Here is a 24,795-nt window from a genome sequence, read left to right as displayed (position 1 = left end):
CCCCGGCGTCCGGGCCGGAGGGGCCCCGGCGTCCGGGCAGGAGGGACCCAGGCAGGAGGGACCCAGGCGTCCGGGCCAGGAGGGACCCAGATGGGAGGGACCCAGGCGTCCGGGCGGGCCAGAGGGACCCAGGTGTCCGGGTCAGGAGGGGCCCTGGCGTCCGGGCGGGCGGGACCCAGGCGTCCAGGCCATGGGTGACTCAGTCCCAAGGGACCCAGGCGGGAGGGGCCCAGGCGTCCGGATGGGTGAGACCCAGGCATGTGGGTGGGCCGGAGGGGCCCCGGCGTCCGGGTGGGCCAGGAGGGACCCAGGTGTCCAGGGCAGAGGGGCCCAGGCGTCCGGGCAGGAGGGACCCAGATGGGAGGGACCCAGGCGTCCGGGCCGGAGGGGCCCCGGCGTCCGGGCGGGAGGGACCCAGGCGTCCGGGGCCAGGAGGGACCCAGGTGTCCAGGGCAGAGGGGCCCAGGCGTCCGGGCAGGAGGGACCCAGGCCGGAGGGGCCCAGGCGTCCGGGGCCAGGAGGGACCCAGGTGTCCAGGGCAGAGGGGCCCAGGCGTCCGGGCAGGAGGGACCCAGGCAGGAGGGGCCCAGGCGTCCGGGGCCAGGAGGGACCCAGGTGTCCAGGGAAGAGGGGCCCCGGCGTCCGGGCAGGAGGGACCCAGGCAGGAGGGACCCAGGTGTCCAGGGCAGAGGGGCCCAGGCGTCCGGACCAGGAGGGACCCAGGCCGGAGGGACCCAGGCGTCCAGGCGGGAGGGACCCAGGCAGGAGGGACCCAGGCGTCCGGGCCAGGAGGGACCCAGATGGGAGGGACCCAGGCGTCCGGGCCAGGAGGGACCCAGATGGGAGGGACCCAGGCGTCCGGGCCGGAGGGGCCCCGGCGTCCAGGTGGGAGGGACCCAGGCGTCCGGGCGCCCAGGTGTGGGACGTCACCACGGAGGACCTGTGCTCGGGCACCGCCACCCTCGACGCCTTCCGCGGCCTCGTCTTCGTCGGCGGCTTCAGCTACGGCGACGTCCTCGGCTCCGCCAAGGGTGCGCGGGGGGGGGCGGCGGGTTTTGGGGTGAATTCTGGCGGTTTTGGGGCAGCCAGGGTGGTTTTTGGGGTGAATCGTGGCGGTTTGGGGTCTATGGGGGCAGCGGGGGGGGGGGACTGGATTTTGGGGTGAATCGCAGCAGTTTTAGGGCAGTGGGAGGGGTGGATTTTGGGGTGAATCGTGGCAGTTTTGGGGTGGCCGGGGTGGATTTTGGGGTGAATCGCGGCGGTTTTGGGTCCGTGGGGTCCATGGGGGGGCGGCGGGTTTTAGGGTGAAACCCGGCAGTTTTGGGGCTGCAGGGGCGGATTTTGGGGTGAATCATGGCAGTTTTGGGTCTGTTGGGGTGGATTTGGGGGTGAATTGTGGCAGTTTTGAGGCAGCCAGGGCAGATTTTGGGGTGAATCCAGGCAGTTTCGGGTCCACGGAGGCCATGGGGGGAACCAGATTTTGGGGTGAATCCCCGTGATTTTGGGTCTGTGGGGGCAGATTTTGGGGTGAATCGCAGTGGTTTGGGGGCTGCGGGGACAGATTTTGGGGTGAATCCCACCAGTTTTGGGTCTGTTGGGGTGGATTTTGGGGTGAATCGTGGTGGTTTCGGGTCCATGGAGCAGTGGGGGGGCTGAATTTTTGGGGCAAATCACGGTGGTTTCGGGTGTGCGGGGGCGGCAGGAGGGAGTGGATTTTGGGGTGAAACCTGGTGGTTTCGGGGCCATGGGGGGGGCGGATTTTGGGGTGAATCCCAGCAGTTTTGGGGCCGCAGGGGCCGCGGGGGGGGGTAGCAGATTTTGGGGTGAATCTCAGCAGTTTTGGGTCTGTAGGGGCCTGGGGGGGGGACCAGATTTTGGGGTGAATCCCTGTGGTTTTGGGCCAAGCTGGGGAGCGGTGGGGGGGCAGGTTTTGGGGCGAATCCCAGCAGTTTCAGGTCCACAGGGGCCGTGGGGGGGGAACCAGATTTTGGGGTGAATCCCTGCAGTTTCAGGGCAGCTGGGGGTGGATTTTGGGGTGAATCCCAGCAGTTTCACGGGCCACCAGGGCAGATTTTTGGGGCGAATCCTGCCAGTTTTGGGTCCATGGAGGGGGACCAGATTTTGGGGTGAAACTCGGCGGTTTCAGGGCAGCTGGGGGTGGATTTTTTGGGGGTGAATCCCAGCAGTTTCGGGGCCACTGAGGTGGATTTGGGGGTGAATAATGGCGTTTTGGGGGCCACAGAGGCGGATTTTGGGGCGAATCGCAGCGGTTTCGGGTCCGCGGGAGCCATGGGGGGGGCACCACATTTTGGGGTGAATTCCTGCGGTTTTGGGGCAGGTTGGGCGGCCGCTGTCACCTTCCACGCGGGGGCCCGGGGGGCCCTGGAGACCTTCCGGCGTCGCCCCGACACCTTCAGCCTCGGCGTCTGCAACGGCTGCCAGCTGCTGGCCCTGCTGGGCTGGGTGGGCACTGGTGCGTACTGGGAGCACTGGGAGGCACTGGGGGGCACTGGGAGGCACTGGGGGGCACTGGGAGCTGCTGGCCCTGCTGGGCTGGGTGGGCACTGGTGCGTACTGGGAGCACTGGGGGCACTGGGGGGCACTGGGAGGCACTGGGGGGCCCTGGGAGCTGCTGGCCCTGCTGGGCTGGGTGGGCACTGGTGCGTACTGGGAGCACTGGGGGGCACTGAGAGGCACTGGGGGGCACTGGGAGCTGCTGGCCCTGCTGGGCTGGGTGGGCACTGGTGCGTACTGGGAGCACTGGGAGGCACTGGGGGGCACTGGGAGGCACTGGGGGGCACTGGGAGCTGCTGGCCCTGCTGGGCTGGGTGGGCACTGGTGCGTACTGGGAGCACTGGGGGCACTGGGGGGCACTGGGAGGCACTGGGGGGCCCTGGGAGCTGCTGGCCCTGCTGGGCTGGGTGGGCACTGGTGCGTACTGGGAGCACTGGGGGGCACTGAGAGGCACTGGGGGGCACTGGGAGCTGCTGGCCCTGCTGGGCTGGGTGGGCACTGGTGCGTACTGGGAGCACTGGGAGGCACTGGGGGGCACTGGGAGGCACTGGGGGGCCCTGGGAGCTGCTGGCCCTGCTGGGCTGGGTGGGCACTGGTGCATACTGGGAGCACTGGGAGGCACTGGGGGACACTGAGAGGCACTGGGGGGCACTGGGAGCTGCTGGCCCTGCTGGGCTGGGTGGGCACTGGTGCGTACTGGGAGCACTGGGAGGCACTGGGGGACACTGGGAGGCACTGGGAGGCACTGGGAGCTGCTGGCCCTGCTGGGCTGGGTGGGCACTGGTGCGTACTGGGAGCACTGGGGGGCACTGGGGGGCACTGGGCTGAGGGGGGAGGTCTCCCATGGGTGGGGGGTCCCCAATAATGGAGTCACCCATGGGTGGGGGGGTCCCATGGGTGGGGGGTCCCCAATAATGGGGTCACCCATGGGTGGGGGGGTCCCATGGGTGGGGGGTCCCCAATAATGGGGTCACCCATGGGTGGGGGGGTCCCATGGGTGGGGGGGTCCCCAACGATGCTGCCTCCCACGACGGTGATGAGACGCCCCACGGCCTTGGTCTGCGCGTGGGGGGGTCTCCCACGGTTTGGGGGTCCCCCGTCACCCACGGGTGCCACCCATGGGTGCCCCCCCAGGCGCCCCCCCCCACCCCGGGGTGCTGCTGGCCCCCAACACCTCGGGGCGCTTCGAGTCCCGCTTCGCCACCGTCCGCGTGGAGCCGGGGCCGGCGCGGCTGCTGCGCGGGATGGCGGGGTCCGTCCTGGGCATCTGGGTGGCCCACGCCGAAGGTACTGGGAGCACTGGGAGGCACTGGGAGGCACTGGGAGTGGGTGCTGGGTGGCCCATAGTGAAGGTCCTGGGGTCCTGAGGTGGCCTTTGGGTGCCACCTGGGTCACTTTGGGGTCCCGAGATGGGTTTTGGGGTGCTGGGGTGGGACTTTGGGTGCCACCTGGGTCACTTTGGGGTCCCGAGATGGGTTTGGGGGTCCTGAGATAGGACTTAGGTGCCACCTGGGTCACTTTGGGGTCCGACGATGGGTTTGGGGGTCCTGAGGTGGGACTTAGGTGCCACCTGGGTCACTTTGGGGTCCGACGATGGGTTTTGGGTGGCCTTTAGGTGCCACCTAGTCAACTTTGGGGTCCCACGATGGGTTTGGGGGTCCTGAGATAGGACTTAGGTGCCACCTAGGTCACTTTGGGGTCCCCAGATGGGTTTTGGGTGGCCTTTAGGTGCCACCAAGCTCACTTTGGGGTCCCAATATGGGTTTTGGGGTCCTGGGGTGGGACTTAGGTGCCACCTGGGTCACTTTGGGGTCCAGAGATGGGTTTTGGGGTCCTGAGACAGGACTTAGGTGCCACCTAGTCAACTTTGGGGTCCCACGATGGGTTTTGGGTGGCCTTTAGGTGCCACCTGGCCTCACTTTGGGGTCCAGAGATGGGTTTTGGGGTCCCACAATGGGTTTTCGGGTCCCACGATGGGTTTTGGGTGCCACCAAGCTCACTTTGGGGTACCACGATGGGTTTTGGGGTCCTGAGATAGGACTTAGGTGCCACCTAGTCAACTTTGGGGTCCCACGATGGGTTTTGGGGTCCTGAGGTGGCCTTTAGGTGCCATGTGGCTTCACTTCGGGGTCCCCAGATGGGTTTTGGGGTCCCACGATGGGTTTTGGGGTCCCAAGATGGGTTTTGGGTGCCACCAAGCTCACTTTGGGGTCCCACGATGGGTTTTGGGTGCCACCTAGTCAACTTTGGGGTCCCACGATGGGTTTTGGGGTCCCAACGTGGCCTTGGGGTGCAACTGGGGTCACTTTGGGGTCCAGAGATGGGTTTTGGGTGCCACCTAGTCAACTTTGGGGTCCCACGATGGGTTTTGGGGCAGCAGCACGCGCTCCGGCCGCCCCACGGCCGCTGCCCCACGGCGGTCGCCCCGCTTTGGGGTCCCTCCCCCCACCTCGTGTGTGTCCCCCCCCCCCTCCCCGCTTCCCCCCAGGCCGTTTCCAGTTCCGGGAGGAGGCGGCGCTGGAGGCGGCGCTGGCCGGGGGGCTGGTGGCCCTGCGCTACGTGGACGACGTGGGGCGCCCCACGGCCGAGTACCCGCTGAACCCCAGCGGGGCGGCGGGGGCGGTGGCGGGGCTCTGCTCGCCCTGCGGCCGTCACCTGGGCCTCATGCCCCACCCCGAGCGCGCCGTGCGGCCCTGGCAGTGGCCCTGGTGGCCCCCCGAGTGGCCCCGGCGCCCCACGGCGCCCTGGCTGCGCCTCTTCCAGAACGCCCGCGAGTGGTGCCTGCGCTTCCCCCACGGCGAGCCGTGACCCACGGACGGACCCACGGATGGACCTGACCCACGGATGGACCCACGGATGGACCTACGGAGAGCCTTGACCCACGGATGGACCTCAACCATGGAGAGATCCATGGAGAGACCCACGGACTGACCCACGGATGGACCTACGGAGAGCCTTGACCCACGGATGGACCTACGGAGAGCCTTGACCCACGGATTGACCTCAATCATGGAGAGATCCATGGAGAGACCCACGGACTGACCCACGGATGGACCTACGGATGGACCTACGGAGAGCCTTGACCCACGGATGGACCCACGGATGGACCTGACCCACGGATGGACCTACGGATGGACCTGACCCACGGATGGACCTCAACCATGGAGAGATCCATGGAGAGACCCACGGACTGACCCACGGATGGACCTACGGAGAGCCTTGACCGACGGATGGACCCACGGATGGACCTGACCCATGGATGGACCCACGGAGAGCCTTGACCCACGGATGGACCTCAATCATGGAGAGATCCATGGAGAGACCCACGGACTGACCCACGGATGGACCCACGGATGGACCTGACCCACGGATGGACCTCAACCATGGAGAGATCCATGCAGAGCCTTGACCCACGGACCGACTGGAACCATGGAGGGACCCATAGACAGACCCACGGAGTGCCTTGACCCACAGACGGACCTCAACCATGGAGAGATCCATGGAGAGACCCATGGACAGACCTGAACCTTGGACAGACCCATAGACAGACCCATGGAGAGCCTTGAACCACGGATGGACCCACGGACAGACCCACGGATGGACCTACGGAGAGCCTTGACCCATGGATGGACCCACGGATGGACCCACGGATGGACCTACGGAGAGCCTTGACCCATGGATGGACCCACGGATGGACCCACGGAGAGCCTTGACCCACGAATGGACCTCAACCATGGAGAGACGCATGGACGGACCAAAAGACAGACTCACGGAGTGCCTTGACCCACAGCCTGGAGAGACCCATGGACAAACCCACAGACAGACCCACGGAGAGCCCTGACCCACAGACAGACGTGAACCATGGAGAGACCCATGGAGAGACCCACGGACAGGACAACGGACTGCCCCAGGGACAGACCCACGGAGTGCCTTGACCCACGGACAGACCTGAACCACGGAGAGACCCATGGAGAGACCCACAGATGGACCCATGGACTGACCCACGGAGAGCCCTGACCCACGGATGGACCTGAACCATGGAGAGACCCATGGACTGACCCACAGACAGCTTTGACCCATGGACACACCTGAACAATGGAGAGATCCATGGAGAGACCCATGGATGGACCCACGGACGGCCCTGACCCACAGACAGACCTGAACCATGGAGAGATTCATGGAGAGACCCATGGACGGACCAACGGACAGACCCACAGAGAGACCAATGGACAGTCTTGACCCACAGACAGAGGTGAACCATGGACAGACCCATGGACGGACCCACGGACTGACCCACGGAGAGCCCTGACCCACGGATGGACCTGACCCATGAAGAGATCCATGGACAGACCAACGGACAGACCCATAGACAGACCCACGGAGTGCCTTGACCCATGGACGGACCTCAACCATGGAGAGACCCATGGAGAGACCCACGGACGGACCCATGGAGAGCCTTGACCCACGGATGGACCTGAACCATGGAGAGACCCGTGGAGAGACCCATGGATGGACCCACAGAGTGCCTTGACCCACGGACAGCCCTGACCCACAGCCAGACCCACGGACAGCCCTGACCCACAGCCAGCCCTGACCCATAGACAGACCCAGGGACAGACCCACGGCCAGCCCCGACCCACAGCCACCTGCCCCCTCCCCTGTCCCCCATCCCCCCCCAGCACCCCACAGAGGCTCCACCCCCCCAGACACCCCCTGACCAATGAGAGCTGAGCCATGCCTCCCCCCCAGCCAATGAGGAACCAGGACATGGCGGGGGGGCGGGGCCTTTAATAAACAGCTATAAAGTGCCACGTGGGGGGCAGGAGTCGCTGGGGGGCCCGGACGCCTGGGCCCCTGGGGGGGAGGGTGTCACGCGGGGACAGGGACACGGGTGGGACACGGGAGGACACGTTTGGGGACACGTGGGGACATAGGGGAACATGTGGGGGGACACGGGAGGACACACATGACATGGGACACGTGTGGAGATGGGACACGGGGACACACGTGTGGGGACATGGGGGGACACAGGAGGGGACCCACAGGGACATCCATGGGGACATCCATGGGGCCACGGGCCGGCGGTGGCAGCGGTGTCCCCGTCACACCGTCCACTTGAGGCACCTGCGGGGACAGGACGGGGGTGAGGACGAGTCCCCGAGGCCTCCACCCGGCCACCAACCCCGTGTCCCCGTGCTGTGCTGTGTCCCTGGGCTGGTGGCCCTGTCCCACGTGTCCCCATATCCCCTTCCTGCATGTCCTAGGACATCCCCAGCCCCACATCCCCACGGGTCCCTGGGCTGGTGGCCCCATGTCCCACGTGTCCCCATGTCCCCCAATGTCCCCATGTCCCCACCCTACATCTCCTGGCGCATCCCCGGCCCCACGTCCCCACGGGTCCCTGGGCTGGTGGCACCATGTCCCACGTGTCCCCATGTCCCCCAATGTCCCCATGTCCCCACCCTACATCTCCTGGCGCATCCCCGGCCCCACGTCCCCGCGGGTCCCTGGGCTGGTGGCCGTGTCCTATATGTCCCCGTGTCCCCCCATGTCCCTTGGTGTCCCCATCCTGCACCTCCTGGCACATCCCCAGCCCCACGTCCCCATAGGGCCCTGTCCCCTGTGTCCCTGGGCTGGTGGCACCATCCCACATGTCCCCATGTCCCCCTGTGTCCCCATGTCCCTTGTAGGATGGGGACACCATCTCCTGGTGTCATCCCCAGCCCCACGTCCCCATGGGTCCCTGGGCTGGTGGCACCATGTCCCCCTGTGTCCCCATGTCCCCCCATGTCCCCTCATGTCCCCATCCTACATTTCCTGGTGCATCCCCAGCCCCACGTCCCCACGTGTCCCTGGGCTGGTGGCCCCATGTCCCCCCATGTCCCCATGTCCCCCCAGGTCCCCCCATGTCCCTTGGTGTCCCCATCCTGCATCTCCTGGTGCATCCCCAGCCCCACGTCCCCATGGGTCCCTGGGCTGGTGGCACCATGTCCCATGTGTCCCCATGTCCCCCAATGTCCCCTCATGTCCCCATCCTACATGTCCTGGTGTCATCCCCAGCCCCACGTCCCCGCGGGTTCCTGGGCTGGTGGCCCTGTCCTATATGTCCCCGTGTCCCCCCATGTCCCTTGGTGTCCCCATCCTGCACCTCCTGGCACATCCCCAGCCCCACGTCCCCATAGGGCCCTGTCCCCTGTGTCCCTGGGCTGGTGGCCCCATCCCACATGTCCCCATGTCCCCCTGTGTCCCCATGTCCCTTGTAGGATGGGGACACCATCTCCTGGTGTCATCCCCAGCCCCACGTCCCCATGGGTCCCTGGGCTGGTGGCACCATGTCCCCCCGTGTCCCCATGTCCCCCCTGTCCCCATCCTACATTTCCTGGTGCATCCCCAGCCCCACGTCCCCACGTGTCCCTGGGCTGGTGGCCCCATGTCCCCCCATGTCCCCATATCCCCCCAGGTCCCCCCATGTCCCTTGGTGTCCCCATCCTGCATCTCCTGGTGCATCCCCAGCCCCACGTCCCCATGGGTCCCTGGGCTGGTGGCACCATGTCCCATGTGTCCCCATGTCCCCCAATGTCCCCTCATGTCCCCATCCTACATGTCCTGGGACATCCACAGCCCCACGTCCGCACGTGTCCCTGGGCTGGTGTCCCCATGTCCCCCCATGTCCCCATGTCCCTTGTGGGATGGGGACACCATCTCCTGGTGTCATCCCCAGCCCCACGTCTCCATGGGTCCCTGGGCTGGTGTCCCCATGTCCCCCCATGTCCCCATGTCCCTTGTGGGATTGGGACACCATCTCCTGGTGTCATCCCCAGCCCCACGTCCCCACATGTCCCTGGGCTGGTGGCCCTGCCCTGTATGTCCCCATGTCCCCCCATGTCCCTTGGTGTCCCCATCCTGCATCTCCTGGTGCATCCCCAGCCCCACGTCCCCATGGGTCCCTGGGCTGGTGGCACCATGTCCCACGTGTCCCCATGTCCCCCCATGTCCCCCCATGTCCCCATCCTACATTTCCTGGTGCATCCCCAGCCCCACGTCCCCACGTGTCCCTGGGCTGGTGGCCCCATGTCCCCCCATGTCCCCATGTCCCCCCAGGTCCCCCCACGTCCCTTGGTGTCCCCATCCTGCATCTCCTGGTGCATCCCCAGCCCCACGTCCCCATGGATCCCTGGGCTGGTGGCCCCATCCCACGTGTCCCCATGTCCCCCCATGTCCCCATCCTACATGTCCTGGGACATCCACAGCCCCACGTCCCCACGTGTCCCTGGGCTGGTGTCCCCATGTCCCCCCATGTCCCCATGTCCCTTGTGGGATTGGGACACCATCTCCTGGTGTCATCCCCAGCCCCACGTCCCCACATGTCCCTGGGCTGGTGGCCCTGTCCTGTATGTCCCCATGTCCCCCCATGTCCCCACGTCCCTTGGTGTCCCCATCCTGCATCTCCTGGTGCATCCCCAGCCCCACGTCCCCATGGGTCCCTGGGCTGGTGGCACCATGTCCCACGTGTCCCCATGTCCCCCCATGTCCCTCCATGTCCCCCCATGTCCCCATGTCCCCCCATGTCCCCATGTCCCCGTGGTACCTACCAGGTGTCCCTGGGGATGCTCAGCCCTGTCATCCCACCCCCACATCTCCGTGGGCACCCCGGGACGTCCCCACGTGGCAGCCCCCCACCCGTGGGCACCCCAGGACGTCCCCACGGGTGCCCCCCACCCCCGGGTGCCCCCCACGCCGTACCGGGTGTCCTGGTGGGTGCCGAGGCAGCGGCTGGAGCAGTACCGGGCGCCGCAGCAGACGCAGGTGTAGGCGGCCGGGAAGCCGCAGACGGCGCAGAAGGGTCGCTGGGGCCGGCGCGAGGGGCCGGCGCAGGCCGACACGTAGTTGGGGCCCTCGGCGGCGCTCAGGTTCTGCGGGGGGGGGAGCCGGGGGGGTCAGCGCAGGTCCCCGCGGGTGCCCCCGCCCCTAGGTGCGACGCTGGTGCCCGAAACTGCGGCGGGAGCGCCCGAAACGGCGGCGGCGGCGCCCAAAATGGCGGCGTCGGCGCCCAAAATGGCACCAGGAGCACCTCAAACGTCATGAGCGTCCAAAGTTGCATCACCAGCACCCAAAACTGCGCCATCGGCACCCAAAACGGCACCAGGAGCACCTCAAACTTCAGGAACGTCCAGAGTTGCATCACCAGCACCCAAAACTGCACCATCAGCACCCAAAACGGCACCAGGAGCACCTCAAACTTCATGAGCGTCCAAAGTTGCATCACCAGCACCCAAAACTGCACCATAGACACCCAAAACGGTGTTGCCAGCACCCAAAATGGTGGCGTCGGCGCCCAAAACGGCACCAGGAGCACCTCAAACGTCATGAGCGTCCAGAGTTGCATCAACAGCACCCAAAACTGCACCATAGACACCCAAAACGGTGTTGCCAGCACCCAAAATGGCGTTGTCGGCGCCCAAAATGGCACCAGGAGCACCTCAAACGTCATGAGCGTCCAGAGTTGCATCACCAGCACCCAAAACGGCACCATCGGCACCCAAAACGGCACCAGGAGCACCTCAAACTTCATGAGCGTCCAGAGTTGCATCACCAGCACCCAAAACTGCACCATCAGCACCCAAAATGGCACCAGGAGCACCTCAAACTTCAGGAACGTCCAGAGTTGCATCACCAGCACCCAAAACTGCGCCATCGGCACCCAAAATGACACCAGGAGCACCCAAAATGGCACCAGGAGCACCTCAAACTTCATGAACGTCTAAAGTTGCATCACCAGCACCCAAAACTGCACCATCAGCACCCAAAACGGCACCATCGGCACCCAAAACGGCACCAGGAGCACCTCAGACTTCATGAACATCCAAAGTTGCATCACCAGCACCCAAAACGGCACCAGGAGCGCCCAAAACGGCACCATCGGCACCCAAAATGGCACCAGGAGCACCTCAAACTTCATGAGCATCCAGAGTTGCATCACCAGCACCCAAAACTGTGCCATGAGCACCCAAAATGGCACCAGGAGCACCTCAAACTTCATGAACGTCCAAAGTTGCATCACCAGCACCCAAAACTGCGCCATCAGCACCCAAAATGGCATTGCCAGCACCCAAAACGGCACCATCGGCACCCAAAACGGCACCAGGAGCACCTCAAACTTCATGAACACCCAAAACTGCACCATGAACACCTGAAACGGCATCACCAGCACCCAGAGCTGCACCATGAGCGCCCAAAATGGCATCGTCGGCACCCAAAATGGTGGTGTCAGAGCCCAAAACGGCACCAGGAGCACCTCAAACTTCATGAGCGTCCAGAGTTGCATCGCCAGCACCCAAAACTGCACCATCAGCACCCAAAATGACACCAGGAGCACCTCAAACTTCAGGAACGTCCAGAGTTGCATCACCAGCACCCAAAACTGCACCATCAGCACCCAAAATGACACCAGGAGCACCTCAACCTTCATGAACATCCAAAGTTGCATCACCAGCACCCAAAACTGCGCCATCAGCACCCAAAATGGCACCAGGAGCACCTCAAACTTCATGAGCGTCCAGAGTTGCATCACCAGCACCCAAAACTGCACCATCGGCACCCAAAACGGCACCAGGAGCACCTCAAACTTCATGAGCGTCCAGAGTTGCATCACCAGCACCCAAAACTGCACCATCAGCACCCAAAATGACACCAGGAGCACCTCAAACTTCAGGAACGTCCAGAGTTGCATTGCCAGCACCCAAAACTGCACCATCGGCACCCAAAATGGCACCAGGAGCACCTCAAACTTCATGAACGTCCAAAGTTGCATCACCAGCACCCAAAACTGCACCATCAGCACCCAAAATGGCATTGCCAGCACCCAAAACTGCACCATCGGCACCCAAAACGGCACCAGGAGCACCTCAAACTTCATGAACACCCAAAACTGCACCATGAACACCTGAAACGGCATCACCAGCACCCAGAGCTGCACCATCAGCACCCAAAGTGGCACCAGGAGCACCTGAAACTTCAGGAACATCCAAAGTTGCATCACCAGCACCCAAAGCTGCACCATGAGCACCCAAAATGGCATCGTCGGCACCCAAAATGGTGGTGTCAGAGCCCAAAATGGCACCAGGAGCACCTCAAACTTCATGAACACCCAGAGTTGCATCACCAGCACCCAAAACTGCACCATCAGCACCCAAAACGGCACCAGGAGCACCTCAAACTTCATGAGCGTCCAGAGTTGCATCGCCAGCACCCAAAACTGCGCCATCAGCACCCAAAATGGCGTTGCCAGCACCCAAAACGGCACCATCGGCACCCAAAATGGCACCAGGAGCACCTCAAACTTCAGGAACATCCAAAGTTGCATCACCAGCACCCAAAACTGCGCAAGGAGCACCCAAAACTGCGCCAGGAGCACCCAAAACGGTGTCGCCAGCACCCGAAATGGCGTCGTCAGCGCTCAAAACGGCACCAGCAGCACCTAAAGCTTCATGAGCACCCAAAACTGCGCCATGAGCGCCCAAAACGGCACCAGGAGCGCCCAAAATGGCGTTACCAGCACCCAAAACACCACCAGGAGCACCCAAAACTGCACCAGAAGCACCTCAAACTTCATGAACAACCAAAATTGCATCATGAACACCCAAAACAGTGTCGCCAGCACCCAAAACGGCACCATGAGCACCCAAAGCTTCATGAACACCCAAAACTGCACTGCCAGCACCCAAAACTGCACTGCCAGCACCCAAAACTGCAAAGCCAGCACCCAAAACGGCACCACCAGCACCCAAAACCTGCCCCACCAGCACCTAAATCTGCACCATAAACACCCAAAGCTGCACCCAGAGCACCCAAAACGGTGTCACCAGCACCCAAAACTGCACGACGAGCACCCAAAATGGTGTCACCAGCACCCAAACCTGCCCAGGACACCCCCAAAGCCGCCCCGCCAGCCCCCACGTCCCCCCCCCAATATCCCCAGCTGCCCCATGGGGACCCCAGTGTCCCTCCACGTCCCCAATGTCCCCATGGGGACCCCAGTGTCCCCCATGTCCCCCCCCCATATCGCCCCCAGCCGCCCCATGGGGACCCCAGTGTCTCCCCCGACCCCAATGTCCCCCCACGTCCCCATAGGGACACCAGTGTCCCCTCCATGTCCCCAATGTCCCCATGGGGACCCCAGTCTCCCCCATGTCCCCCCCCATATCGCCCCCAGCCCCCAGCTGCCCCATGGGGACCCCAGTGTCCCCCCCGACCCCAATGTCCCCCCACGTCCCCATAGGGACACCAGTGTCCCCTCCATGTCCCCATGGGGACCTCCGTGTCTCCCCCAGACCCCCCATGTGCCCCCATGTGCCCCCCAATGTCCCCCCACGTCCCTGGTGTCCCCCATGTCCCCTCCCACCCCCAGCTGCCCCATGGGGACCCCAGTGTCCCCCCCCAGACCCCCATGTCCCCATGGGGACCCCAGTGTCCCCCCATGTCCCCCTGGGGACCCTCATGTCCCCCTGTGTCCCCCCACGTCCCCATGGGGACCCCTGTGTCTCCCCCCCGTGTCCCCCCATGTCCCCAGCTGCCCCATGGGGACCTCAGTGTCCCCCCCAGACCCCAATGTCCCCCCACGTCCCCATAGGGACCTCAGTGTCCCCTTCATGTCCCCCCATGTCCCCCCCAATGTTCCCCACATGCCCCTGGTGTCTCCCATGCCCCCCCCAATGTCCCCCTCCAGGTCCCCATGTGCCCCCATGTCCCTCTGGGGACCCTCATGTCCCCCCGTGTCCCCCCATGTCCCCATGGGGACCCCAGCATCACCCCATGTCCCCAATGTCCCCTGTGTCCCCCCGTGTCCCAAGCTGCCCCATGGGGACCCCCGTGTCCCCCCATGTCCCCAATGTCCCCCCATGTCCCAAGCTGCCCCATGGGGACCCCCATGTCCCCCCATGTCCCCAATGTCCTCACATGTCCCAAGCTGCCCCATGGGGACCCCAATGTCCCCATGGGGACCCCAGCATCCCCCCATGTCCCCAATGTCCCCCGTGTCCCCCCATGTCCCAAGCTGCCCCATGGGGACCCCCGTGTCCCCCCATGTCCCCAATGTCCCCCCATGTCCCAAGCTGCCCCATGGGGACCCCCGTGTCCCCCCATGTCCCCAATGTCCCCCCGTGTCCCAAGCTGCCCCATGGGGACCCCCGTGTCCCCCCATGCCCCCAATGTCCCCAACGTCCCCCCGTGTCCCAAGCTGCCCCATGGGGACCCCCGTGTCCCCCCATGCCCCCAATGTCCCCAACGTCCCCCCCCGTGTCCCCAGTGTCCCCAATGTCCCCCCCGCGTCCCCACCTGCTCCTCCAGCAGCGCCTGGAAGTTCTTGCGGAAGCGCAGCTTGAAGTGGTCGCCCCGCGTCTTCTTCTTCTTCTTCCCTGCCGCGAGACCCCCCCCCGCGTGGGGCCCAGGCGTCCGGGGGGCCCAGGCGTCCGGGCGGCCGGGTGCTCCCCCCCCCACTCCCCCCACCCAGCTGGCACCCAAACCCTCCCCCCCCCCCCCCCGCCTGGGGATCCAGGGATGCGGGTGCTGTCGCTACCCGCGGTGGGGCCCAGGCGTCCGGGGGGCACCTGAACCCCCCCCACTAGGGGCCCAGGCGTCCGGGGGGGCCCCAACACCCCCAAACTGGGGGCCCAGGTGTCCGGGGGGGCACCTGAACCCCCCCCAACTAGGGGCCCAGGTGTCCGGGGGGGCCCCAATGCACCCAAACTGGGGGCCCAGGAGTCCGGGGGGCCCCTGAACAACCCCACCAGGGGCCCAGGTGTCCGGGGACCCCCAACACCCCCAAATTGGGGGCCCAGGTGTCCAGGGAGCCCCCAACCCCCCCCTTCCCCCCAACGAGGGGCCCAGGCATCCGGGGCTCCCCCCAGGGGCCCAGGCGTCCCTGGCAGGGGCCCAGGCATCCCCCTCCCCACCCCCAGGGGCCCAGGCGTCCCCCAGGGGCCCAGGCGTCCCCCCGAGGGGCCCAGGCGTCCCCACCTGTCTCGGCGGTGTCGGCGAAGCGGGGCAGGCGCTTGCCGGGCCATGGGGGCCCAGGCGTCCCCTTCCCCACACCCAGGGGCCCAGGCGTCCCCCCACCACCACCCAAGGGCCCAGGCGTCCCTGAGGGGCCCAGGCGTCCCCCCGAGGGGCCCAGGCGTCCCCACCTGTCTCAGCAGTGTCAGCCAAGCGAGGCAGGCGCTTGCCGGGCCACGGGGGCCCAGGCGTCCCCTTCCCCGCACCCAGGGGCCCAGGCGTCCCCCCCACCACCACCCAAGGGCCCAGGCGTCCCCGAGGGGCCCAGGCGTCCCTGGCAGGGGCCCAGGCGTCCCCCCGAGGGGCCCAGGCGTCCCCACCTGTCTCGGCGGTGTCGGCGAAGTGGGGCAGGCGCTTGCCGGGCCGCGGGGGCCCAGGCGTCCCCTTCCCCGCACCCAGGGGCCCAGGCGTCCCCCCACCACCACCCAAGGGCCCAGGCGTCCCCCAGGGGCCCAGGCGTCCCCCCGAGGGGCCCAGGCGTCCCCACCTGTCTCGGCGGTGTCGGCGAAGCGGGGCAGGCGCTTGCCGGGCCACGGGGGCCCAGGCGTCCCCTTCCCCGCACCCAGGGGCCCAGGCGTCCCCCCACCACCACCCCCAGGGGCCCAGGCGTCCCCCAGGGGCCCAGGCGTCCCCCCGAGGGGCCCAGGCGTCCCCACCTGTCTCGGCGGTGTCGGCCAAGCGGGGCAGGCGCTTGCCAGGCCGCGGGGGCCCAGGCGTTCCCCCCTGCACCCAGGGGCCCAGGCGTCCCCCCACCACCACCCAAGGGCCCAGGCGTCCCCCGAGGGGCCCAGGCGTCCCCCCGAGGGGCCCAGGCGTCCCCACCTGTCTCGGCGGTGTTGGCGAAGTGGGGCAGGCGCTTGCCGGGCCGCAGGGGCCCAGGCGTCCCCCTCCCTGCACCCAGGGGCCCAGGCGTCCCCCCACCACCACCCAAGGGCCCAGGCGTCCCCCAGGGGCCCAGGCGTCCCCCCGAGGGGCCCAGGCGTCCCCACCTGTCTCAGCAGTGTCGGCGAAGTGGGGCAGGCGCTTGCCAGGCCGCGGGGGCCCAGGCGTCCCCCCCTGCACCCAGGGGCCCAGGCGTCCCCCCACCACCACCCAAGGGCCCAGGCGTCCCCCAGGGGCCCAGGCGTCCCCACCGAGGGGCCCAGGCGTCCCCACCTGTCTCGGCGGTGTCGGCCAAGCGGGGCAGGCGCTTGCCGGGCCGCGGGGGCCCAGGCGTCCCCTTCCCCGCACCCAGGGGCCCAGGCGTCCCCCCACCACCACCCAAGGGCCCAGGTGTCCCCCAGGGGCCCAGGCGTCCCTGGCAGGGGCCCAGGCGTCCCTGGCAGGGGCCCAGGCGTCCCCCCGAGGGGCCCAGGCGTCCCCACCTGTCTCGGCGGTGGCGGCCAAGCGGGGCAGGCGCTTGCCGGGCCGCGGGGGCCCAGGCGTCCCCCCCTGCACCCAGGGGCCCAGGCGTCCCCCCCACCACCACCCAAGGGCCCAGGCGTCCCCCAGGGGCCCAGGCGTCCCTGGCAGGGGCCCAGGTGTCCCCCCGAGGGGCCCAGGCGTCCCCATCTGTCTCGGCGGTGTCGGCCAAGCGGGGCAGGCGCTTGCTGGGCCGCGGGGGCCCAGGCGTCCCCTTCCCCGCACCCAGGGGCCCAGGTGTCCCCCCACCACCACCCAAGGGCCCAGGCGTCCCCGAGGGGCCCAGGCGTCCCCCCAAGGGGCCCAGGCGTCCCCACCTGTCTCGGCGGTGTCGGCCAAGCGGGGCAGGCGCTTGCCGGGCCGCGGGGGCCCAGGCGTCCCCTTCCCCGCACCCAGGGGCCCAGGCGTCCCCCCACCACCACCCAAGGGCCCAGGCGTCCCCGAGGGGCCCAGGCGTCCCCCAGGGGCCCAGGCGTCCCCCCGAGGGGCCCAGGCGTCCCCACCTGTCTCGGCGGTGTCGGCGAAGCGGGGCAGGCGCTTGCCGGGCCGCGGGGGCCCAGGCGTTCCCCCCTGCACCCAGGGGCCCAGGCGTCCCCCCACCACCACCCAAGGGCCCAGGCGTCCCCCGAGGGGCCCAGGCGTCCCCCCGAGGGGCCCAGGCGTCCCCACCTGTCTCGGCGGTGTCGGCGAAGTGGGGCAGGCGCTTGCCGGGCCGCGGCAGCCCGGCCTGGGGGTCGTCGCCGAAGTTGTCGTTCTCCAGCGCCTCGAGCTGCCGGTTGAGGCGACGCTGGCGGGTGGCGCGGTCGAGCACCCGGCGCTGCGCCGCCTCCGGGCCGCGGCCTGGGCGAGGGCACCCCGGGGTGGGCACCCTAGTGTGGGCACCCCCGAACCGGCACCCCAAAAACCGGCACCCAAAACCCGGCACCCCAAAACCAGGACCCAAAAACTGGGACCCCAAAAACCAGCACCCAAAACCCGGACCCCAAAAACCGGCACCCAAAACCCGGACCCCAAAAACCAGCACCCAAAACCCGGACCCCAAAAACCGGCACCCAAAAACCGGGACCCCAAAAACCGGCACCCAAAAACCGGGACCCCAAAAAACAGCACCCAAAACCGGGACCCCAAAAACTGGGACTCCAAAAACTGGCACCCAAAAACCGGCACCCAAAAACCGGCACCCCAAAAACCGGCACCCAAAAACCGGCACCCATAACTGGGACCCCAAAAACCAGCACCCAAAACCAGCACCCCCCAAACTGGCACCCATAACTAGGACCCCAAAGATCAGCACCCAAAACCAGCACCCGAAAGCCAGGACCCCAAAAACCAGCACCCAAAACCGGGACCCCAAAACCGGGACCCCGAGCGGTCGAGGTGCCACTGCGGCGCCCGGTCGAGCACCCGGCGCTGCGCCGCCTCCGGGCCGCGGCCTGGGCGAGGGCACCCCGGGGTGGGCACCCTAGTGTGGGCACCCCCGAACCGGCACCCCAAAAACCGGCACCCAAAACCCGGAGCCCAAAAACCAGCACCCCAAAAACCGGCACCCATAACTGGGACCCCAAAAACCAGCACCCAAAACCAGCACCCCCCAAACTGGCACCCATAACTAGGACCCCAAAGATCAGCACCCAAAACCAGCACCCGAAAGCCAGGACCCCAAAAACCAGCACCCAAAACCAGGAGCCCAAAAACTGGGACTCCAAAAACTGGCACCCAAAAACTGGGACCCCAAAAACCAGCACCCAAAACACGGACCCCAAAAACCGGCACCCAAAAACCGGGACCCCAAAAACCGGCACCCAAAACCGGGACCCCAAAAACCAGCACCCAAAACCGGGACCCCAAAAACTGGGACTCCAAAACTGGCACCAAAAAACTGGCACCCATAACTGGGACCCCAAAGATCAGCACCCATAACTGGCACCCCAAAAACCGGGACCCCCAAACTGGCACCCCAAAAAATCAGTACCCGTAACTGGGACCCCCAAACTGGCACCCCAAAAGCGGCATCCGTAAGTGAGAGCCCAAAAATCGGCACCCATAACCGGCACCCCAAAAACCGGGACCCCAAAAAACAGCACCCAAAAACCGGGACCCCAAAAACCAGCACCCAAAACCCGGACCCCAAAACTGGCACCCCAAAAACTGGCACCCATAACTGGGACCCCAAAGATCAGCACCCATAACTGGCACCCCAAAAACCAGGACCCCCAAACTGGCACTCCAAAAACCGGCATCCATAACTGGGACCCCAAAACCCGGCACCCAAAACTGAGACCCCAAAAACCTGGCACCCAAAACCGGGACCCCAAAAATCGGCACCCCAAAACCGGGACCCCAAAAATCGGAACCCCAAAACCAAGAACCAAAACCGGCACCCCAAAGCCGGGACCCCACAAATGGGCACCCATAACTGGGACCCCAAAAACCAGCACCCAAAACCAGCACCCATAACTGGAACCCCAAAGATCGGCACCCAAAACCGGCACCCAAAATCCTGGCACCCTAAAAATTGGGATCCCAAAATCGGCACCCATAACTGGAACCCCAAAGATTGGCACCCAAAACCGGCACCCCAAAAAAGAGCATCCCAAAAACCAGCACCCATAACTGGGGCCCCAAAAAACAGCACCCCAAAAACCAGCACCCATAACTGTAACCCCCAAAACAGCACCCAAAACCAGCACCCCCCAAACTGGCACCCATAACTAGGACCCCAAAGATCAGCACCCAAAACCGGCACCCGAAAGCCAGGGCACCCAAAACCGGCACCCCAAAACCGGGACCCCGAGCGGTCGAGGTGCCGCTGCGGCGCCCGGTCGAGCACCCGGCGCTGCGCTGCCTCCGGGCCGCGGCCTGGGCGAGGGCACCCCGGGGTGGGCACCCAGCGGGGCCACCCCCAAACCGGCACCCCAAAAACCAGCACCCAAAACCCGGAGCCCAAAAACCGGCACCCCAAAATTGGGACTCTAAAATTCAGCACCCAAAACCGGCACCCCAAAAAATCAGCACCCGTAACTGGGACCCCCAAGCTGGCACCCCAAAAGCGGCACCCATAAGGGGGAGCCCAAAAATCAGCACCCAAAACCGGGACCCCAAAAACTGGCACCCAAAAACTGGGACCCCAAAAACCGGCACCCAAAACCCAGACCCCGAAACCGGCACCCAAAAAAGCAGCACCCATAACTGGGACCCCAAACTAGCACCCCAAAAAGCAGCACCCATAGCCGGCACCCAAAAACTGGCACCCGAAAACCAGCACCCCAAAAACCAGGACCCAAAACTGGGACCCCAAAACCAGGACCACAAAAACTGGCACGCCAAAGTAGGGTCCCAGTTATGGGCGCCAGTTTGGGGTGCCCCAAAGATCGGCACCCATAACTGGGACCCCAATATCCGGCACCCCAAAACCGGACCCCCAAACTGGTACCCCAAAAACCAGCACCCATAATTGGCACCCCAAAAATCGGCACCCTAAACTGGCACCCCAAAAACCAGGACCCAAAATCAGCACCCGTAACTGGCACCCCAAAAATTGGGATCCCAGAACTGGCACCTATAAGTGGGACCCCCAGAACCAGCACCCAAAGACCGGGACCCCAAAAACTAGGACCCCAAAACCAGCACCCCCCAAACTGGCACCCATAATCGGGACCCCAAAAACGAGCACCCAAAGGTGGCACCCCAAATACCGGGACCCCAAAAACCCAGCACCCAAAACCGGGACCCCAAAACCCAGCACCCATAACTGGGACCCCAAAACCGAGACCCCCCAAAACCGGCACCCTAAAACAGCACCCCAAAAACCGGCCCCCCCAAATCGGCACCCAAACCCGGGACCCCCAAACCCGGGACCCCCAAAATGGCCCCCCCAAACCCCGCACCCATAACTGGGACCCCCAAACCCGCCCCGGGCCCGGCGCTGCCGGTACCTGACACCTTCTTCTCCACCATGTTGCCCCGCCGCGCTCAGGCCCCGCCTCCGAGCGGGCGACGCCGCTTCCGCCGTCGCTTCCGCCCTCGCCTGCCGTCACTTCCGCCCTCGAAGGCCGCCATCTCCGCCCTTACCCGCCACCATCTCCGCCCTCGCCCGTCGCCGCTTCCGCCCTCACCCGACGCCGCCGCTTCCGCCCTTGCCCGCGGCCACTTCCGCCCTGGACGACGGCCACTTCCGCCTTTGACTGCCGCCGCTTCCGCCCTCACCCGCCGCCGCTTCCGCCCTCACCTGCCGTCACTTCCGCCCTCGACGGCCGCCATCTCCGCCCTTACCCTCCACCATCTCCGCCCTCGCCCATCGCCACTTCCGCCCTCGCCCGCCACCATTTCCGCCCTCACCCGCCGCCGCTTCCGCCCTCACCCGCCGCCGCTTCCGCCCTCACCCGCCGCCGCCATCTCGCGCGCCTGCGCCGCCACTTCCGCCATTTCGGGTGCCGCCCCCTCCTCCGGCCCCGCAGCCCCGCCCCTGGGCGGATCGCCCCGCCCTCTCCCTCCGGCCCCGCCCCCCGCGGCCCCGCCCCCGCGGCCCGGGCAACGTGGCAGCGGCGGGCGCGGAGCCCCGCCCCGTCGGCGCGGATTGGCCGCGCGGCGGCGGAGGGGGCGGGGCGGCGGGCGCGGATTGGGCGGCGCCGCGGGGTGGGGGGGGTGGGGGGGCGCCGCGCTGCCGCCATGGCGCCGCTCGCTGCCCTGCTGCCGCCGCTGCTCCTCGGCCTCCTGCTGCCGCCGCCGCCGGCCGCCGCCGCCGAGTCCGCCCCGCTCAGCGCCGGTGAGAGCGGGGGGGCCGGGGGGGGGCACCGGGGGGGGGGGCGGGGAGTCACGTGGGAGGGGTCAGGGGTCACCGGGAGGGGCTGGGGGGGTCACGGAGGGGGGGACAGGGGTCACCGGGAGGGTCAGGGGTCACGGGGAGGGGGCCGGGGAGTCACGTGGGAGGGATCAGGGGTCACCGGGAGGGGCCGGGGGGGTCACGGGGGCGGGTCAGAGGGTCACCGGGAGGGGCTGGGGGGGTCACGGAGGGGGGGACAGGGGTCACCGGGAGGGTCAGGGGTCACGGGAAGGGGTCAGGGGTCACCGGGAGGGGGCCGGGGAGTCACGTGGGAGGGATCAGGGGTCACCAGGAGGGTCAGAGGTCACGGGGGAGGGGCCAGGGGGTCACCGGGAGGGGCTGGGTGGGGTCACGGGGGGGTCGGGGGTCACCGAGAGGGTCAGAGGTCATGGGGGTGGGTCAGGGGGCACCGGGGGGGGTCATGGGTCATGGGGGAGGGGCCAGGGGGCACCGGGAGGGGCTGGGGGGGGATCACAGAGCTGGGTCGGGGGGTCACCAGCAGGGTCAGGGGTCACCGGCAGGAGCCGGGAGGTCACGGAGGGGGGGGTCAGGGGTCACCGGGAGGGTCAGGGGTCACTGGAGGGGGTGGGGAGGTCATGGCGGGGGGGGTTAGGGGGCACCAGGAGGGGTCAGAGGTCACCAGGAGGGGCTGGGGGGGTCACTGAGAGGGGTCAGGGGTCACCGGCAGGAGCCGGGGCGTCACGGGGGGGTCAGGGGTCACGGGGGGGTCAGGGGCCACCGGGGGGGGTCAGGGGTCACCCTGCAACAGCCCCCCCCCCCGGGCTGCTCCTTGGAGGGGGGGGCCCAGGCATCCGGGCACCCCTTCGCCCCCCCCAAGCAGGGCCCAGGCGTCCGGGCTCCCCTCCCCCACCCCCCACGGGGGGGCCCAGGCGTCCGGGTGCTCACGGCCCCCCCCCGCCCCCCCCCCCCCGCAGAGCAGCTGCTGGTGGTGACGGTGGCCACGGAGGCCACCGAGGGCTACGAGCGCTTCCTGCGCTCCGCCCGGCACTTCAACTACTCCCTGCAGGTGGGGACCCCCCCGTGCCCCCCCCCGGGTCCCCTCGGGTCCCCTCAGGTCCCTTTGTGTCCCCTCATGTCCCTCCGACTCCCCTCATGTCCCCTTCCACCCCCCCGGGTCCTCCCATGTCCCCCTGGGTCCCCCTATGTCCCTCCGTGTCCCCCCCCCATGTTCTCCCGGGTCTCCATGTGTCCCCTCATGTCCCCTCAGGTCCCTTTGTGTCCCCTTGGGTCCCCCCCCCGGGTCCCCTCATGTTCCCTTGTGTCCCACAAAGTCCCCCCACATCCCCCTGTGTCCCCCCTGGGGCCCCCTGTGTCCCCTCGTGTCCCCCCGGGTCCCCTTGTGTCCCCCTAAGTCCCCTCAGGTCCCCCCCCATGTCCCCTTGTGTCCCTTTGCATCCCCTTGTGTCCCCCCCCCGGGTCCCCTCACATCTCCCCAGGTCCCTTTGTGTCCCCCTAGGTCCCCTCAGGTCCCCCCACATCCCCCCAGGTCCCCTAATGTCCCCCCCCGGGTCCCTTTGTGTCCTCCTGCGTCCCCTCCATGTCCCCTCATGTCCCTTCACACCCCCTATGTCCCCTCTATGTCCCCCTGTGTCCCCTCGGGGTCCCCCCAGGTCCCCTCAGGGCCCCCATGTCCCCCCCCATGTCCCTTTGTGCCTCCCCCACATCCCCCCAGGTCCCCTCACGTCCCCCTGTGTCCCCCTGCGTCCCCCTGTGTCCCTTCGGGTCTCCCCAGGTCCCCTTGTGTCCCCCCAGCGTCCTCTCGCGTCCCCCCCCGGGTCCCTTCCCATCCCCTCGTGTCCCCCCCATGTCCCCCCTCCATCCCCTCGTGTCCCCTTGCATCCCCCCCATGTCCCCGCCATGTCCCCCCCGTGTCCCCTCGTGTCCCCACAGCCCCCGGGGCTGGGCCTGGCCACGCAGGGGACATGGCCATGGCGTGGGGTGGCCACGTCCCCCTGTGTCCCCTCTTGTCCCTTCGTGTCCCCTCGTGTCCCCCCCATGTCCTTGGGGACCCTGGGGGTGGTCTGGCCATGGGGGGGGGGGACGTGGCTGTGGCATGGGGTGGCCACGACGTCCCCTCATGTCCCCTCGTGTCCTGGAGACCATGGCCTGGCTACGGGGGTGGCATGTCCCCATGTCCCCACGGTGTCCCCAGGGCTGGACCAGACATGGCGGGGGGGGACGTGGCCATGGGGGTGGCGTGTCCCCATGTCCCCATGGTGTCCCCAGGGCTGGACCAGACGTGGCGGGGGGGGGGACGTGGCCATGGGGGTGGCATGTCCCCATGTCCCCACGGTGTCCCCAGGGCTGGACCAGATGTGGCGGGGGGGGGACGTGGCCTTGGGGGTGGCGTGTCCCCATGTCCCCACGGTGTCCCCGGGGCTGGGCCAGGTGTGGCGGGGGGGGGGACGTGGCCATGGGGGTGGCGTGTCCCCATGTCCCCACAGTGTCCCCGGGGCTGGGCCAGACGTGGCGGGGGGGGGACGTGGCCATGGGGGTGGTGTGTCCCCATGTCCCCATGTCCCCACGGTGTCCCCGGGGCTGGGCCAGGCGTGGCGGAGCGGGGAGGTGACACGTGGCCGCGGGGGTGACACTTCCCCCCCCGTGTCCCCGCAGACGCTGGGCCTGGGCCAGGCGTGGCGGGGGGGGGACGTGGCCCACACCGTGGGGGGGGGGCAGAAGGTGCGGTGGCTCAAGGCCGCCATGGCCCCCCTGGGCGCCCGCGAGGACCTCGTGGTGCTCTTCGTGGACAGGTGGGTGTTGGGGACATGGGACGTGGGGGACAGGGGAGCCTGGGGGCACCCTTGGGTGCTCTGGGGGGGATGGGAGACCCTGGGGTGGGTGGAGGGTCCCTGGGGTGGTTGGGGGCCCCTTGGGTGCTCTGGGGGAGACGGGAGACCCTGGGGTGGGTGGAGGGTCCCTGGGGTGGTGGGGGGCCCTTGGATGCTCTTGGGTGGGACAGGAGACCCTGGGGATGGTGGAGGGTCCCT

The 24,795-nt window shown here is 67.3% G+C and overlaps 3 protein-coding genes across 3 annotated transcripts in view; 2 read left to right on the top strand and 1 right to left on the bottom strand.

The window, feature by feature from the left end:
* LOC135324585 (phosphoribosylformylglycinamidine synthase-like) overlaps positions 1-7,325 on the top strand; it is a 55,380-nt gene extending 48,055 nt beyond the window's left edge. The window contains exons 26-29 of the mRNA XM_064501165.1: positions 917-1,031; positions 2,339-2,473; positions 3,649-3,801; positions 5,003-7,325. Coding sequence (XP_064357235.1) covers positions 917-1,031; positions 2,339-2,473; positions 3,649-3,801; positions 5,003-5,322 — 723 coding nt within the window. The 3' untranslated portion in view covers positions 5,323-7,325. The remainder of the gene's footprint in view (positions 1-916; positions 1,032-2,338; positions 2,474-3,648; positions 3,802-5,002) is intronic.
* LOC135324586 (zinc finger HIT domain-containing protein 1-like) lies at positions 7,283-21,016 on the bottom strand. The gene is made up of 5 exons (XM_064501166.1): positions 20,901-21,016; positions 17,635-17,805; positions 14,848-14,927; positions 10,258-10,427; positions 7,283-7,638 (listed from the first exon to the last, which is right to left on the bottom strand). Exons 1-5 carry the CDS (start codon positions 20,920-20,922, stop codon positions 7,617-7,619), a joined length of 465 nt encoding a protein of 154 aa, XP_064357236.1. The 5' UTR covers positions 20,923-21,016; the 3' UTR covers positions 7,283-7,616.
* A 575-nt stretch (positions 21,017-21,591) lies between these two features.
* LOC135324532 (multifunctional procollagen lysine hydroxylase and glycosyltransferase LH3-like) overlaps positions 21,592-24,795 on the top strand; it is a 32,959-nt gene continuing 29,755 nt past the window's right edge. The window contains 3 exon segments of the mRNA XM_064501090.1: positions 21,592-21,730; positions 22,723-22,814; positions 24,422-24,558. Of these exon segments, the coding sequence (XP_064357160.1) occupies positions 21,634-21,730; positions 22,723-22,814; positions 24,422-24,558 (326 nt within the window). The 5' untranslated portion in view covers positions 21,592-21,633.

Source organism: Dromaius novaehollandiae, chromosome 32 (assembly GCF_036370855.1).
Source record: "Dromaius novaehollandiae isolate bDroNov1 chromosome 32, bDroNov1.hap1, whole genome shotgun sequence".
NCBI lineage: Eukaryota > Metazoa > Chordata > Aves > Casuariiformes > Dromaiidae > Dromaius > Dromaius novaehollandiae.
The sequence above is the reverse complement of the archived record's forward strand: the minus strand, read 5'-3'. Positions and strand labels throughout refer to the sequence as shown.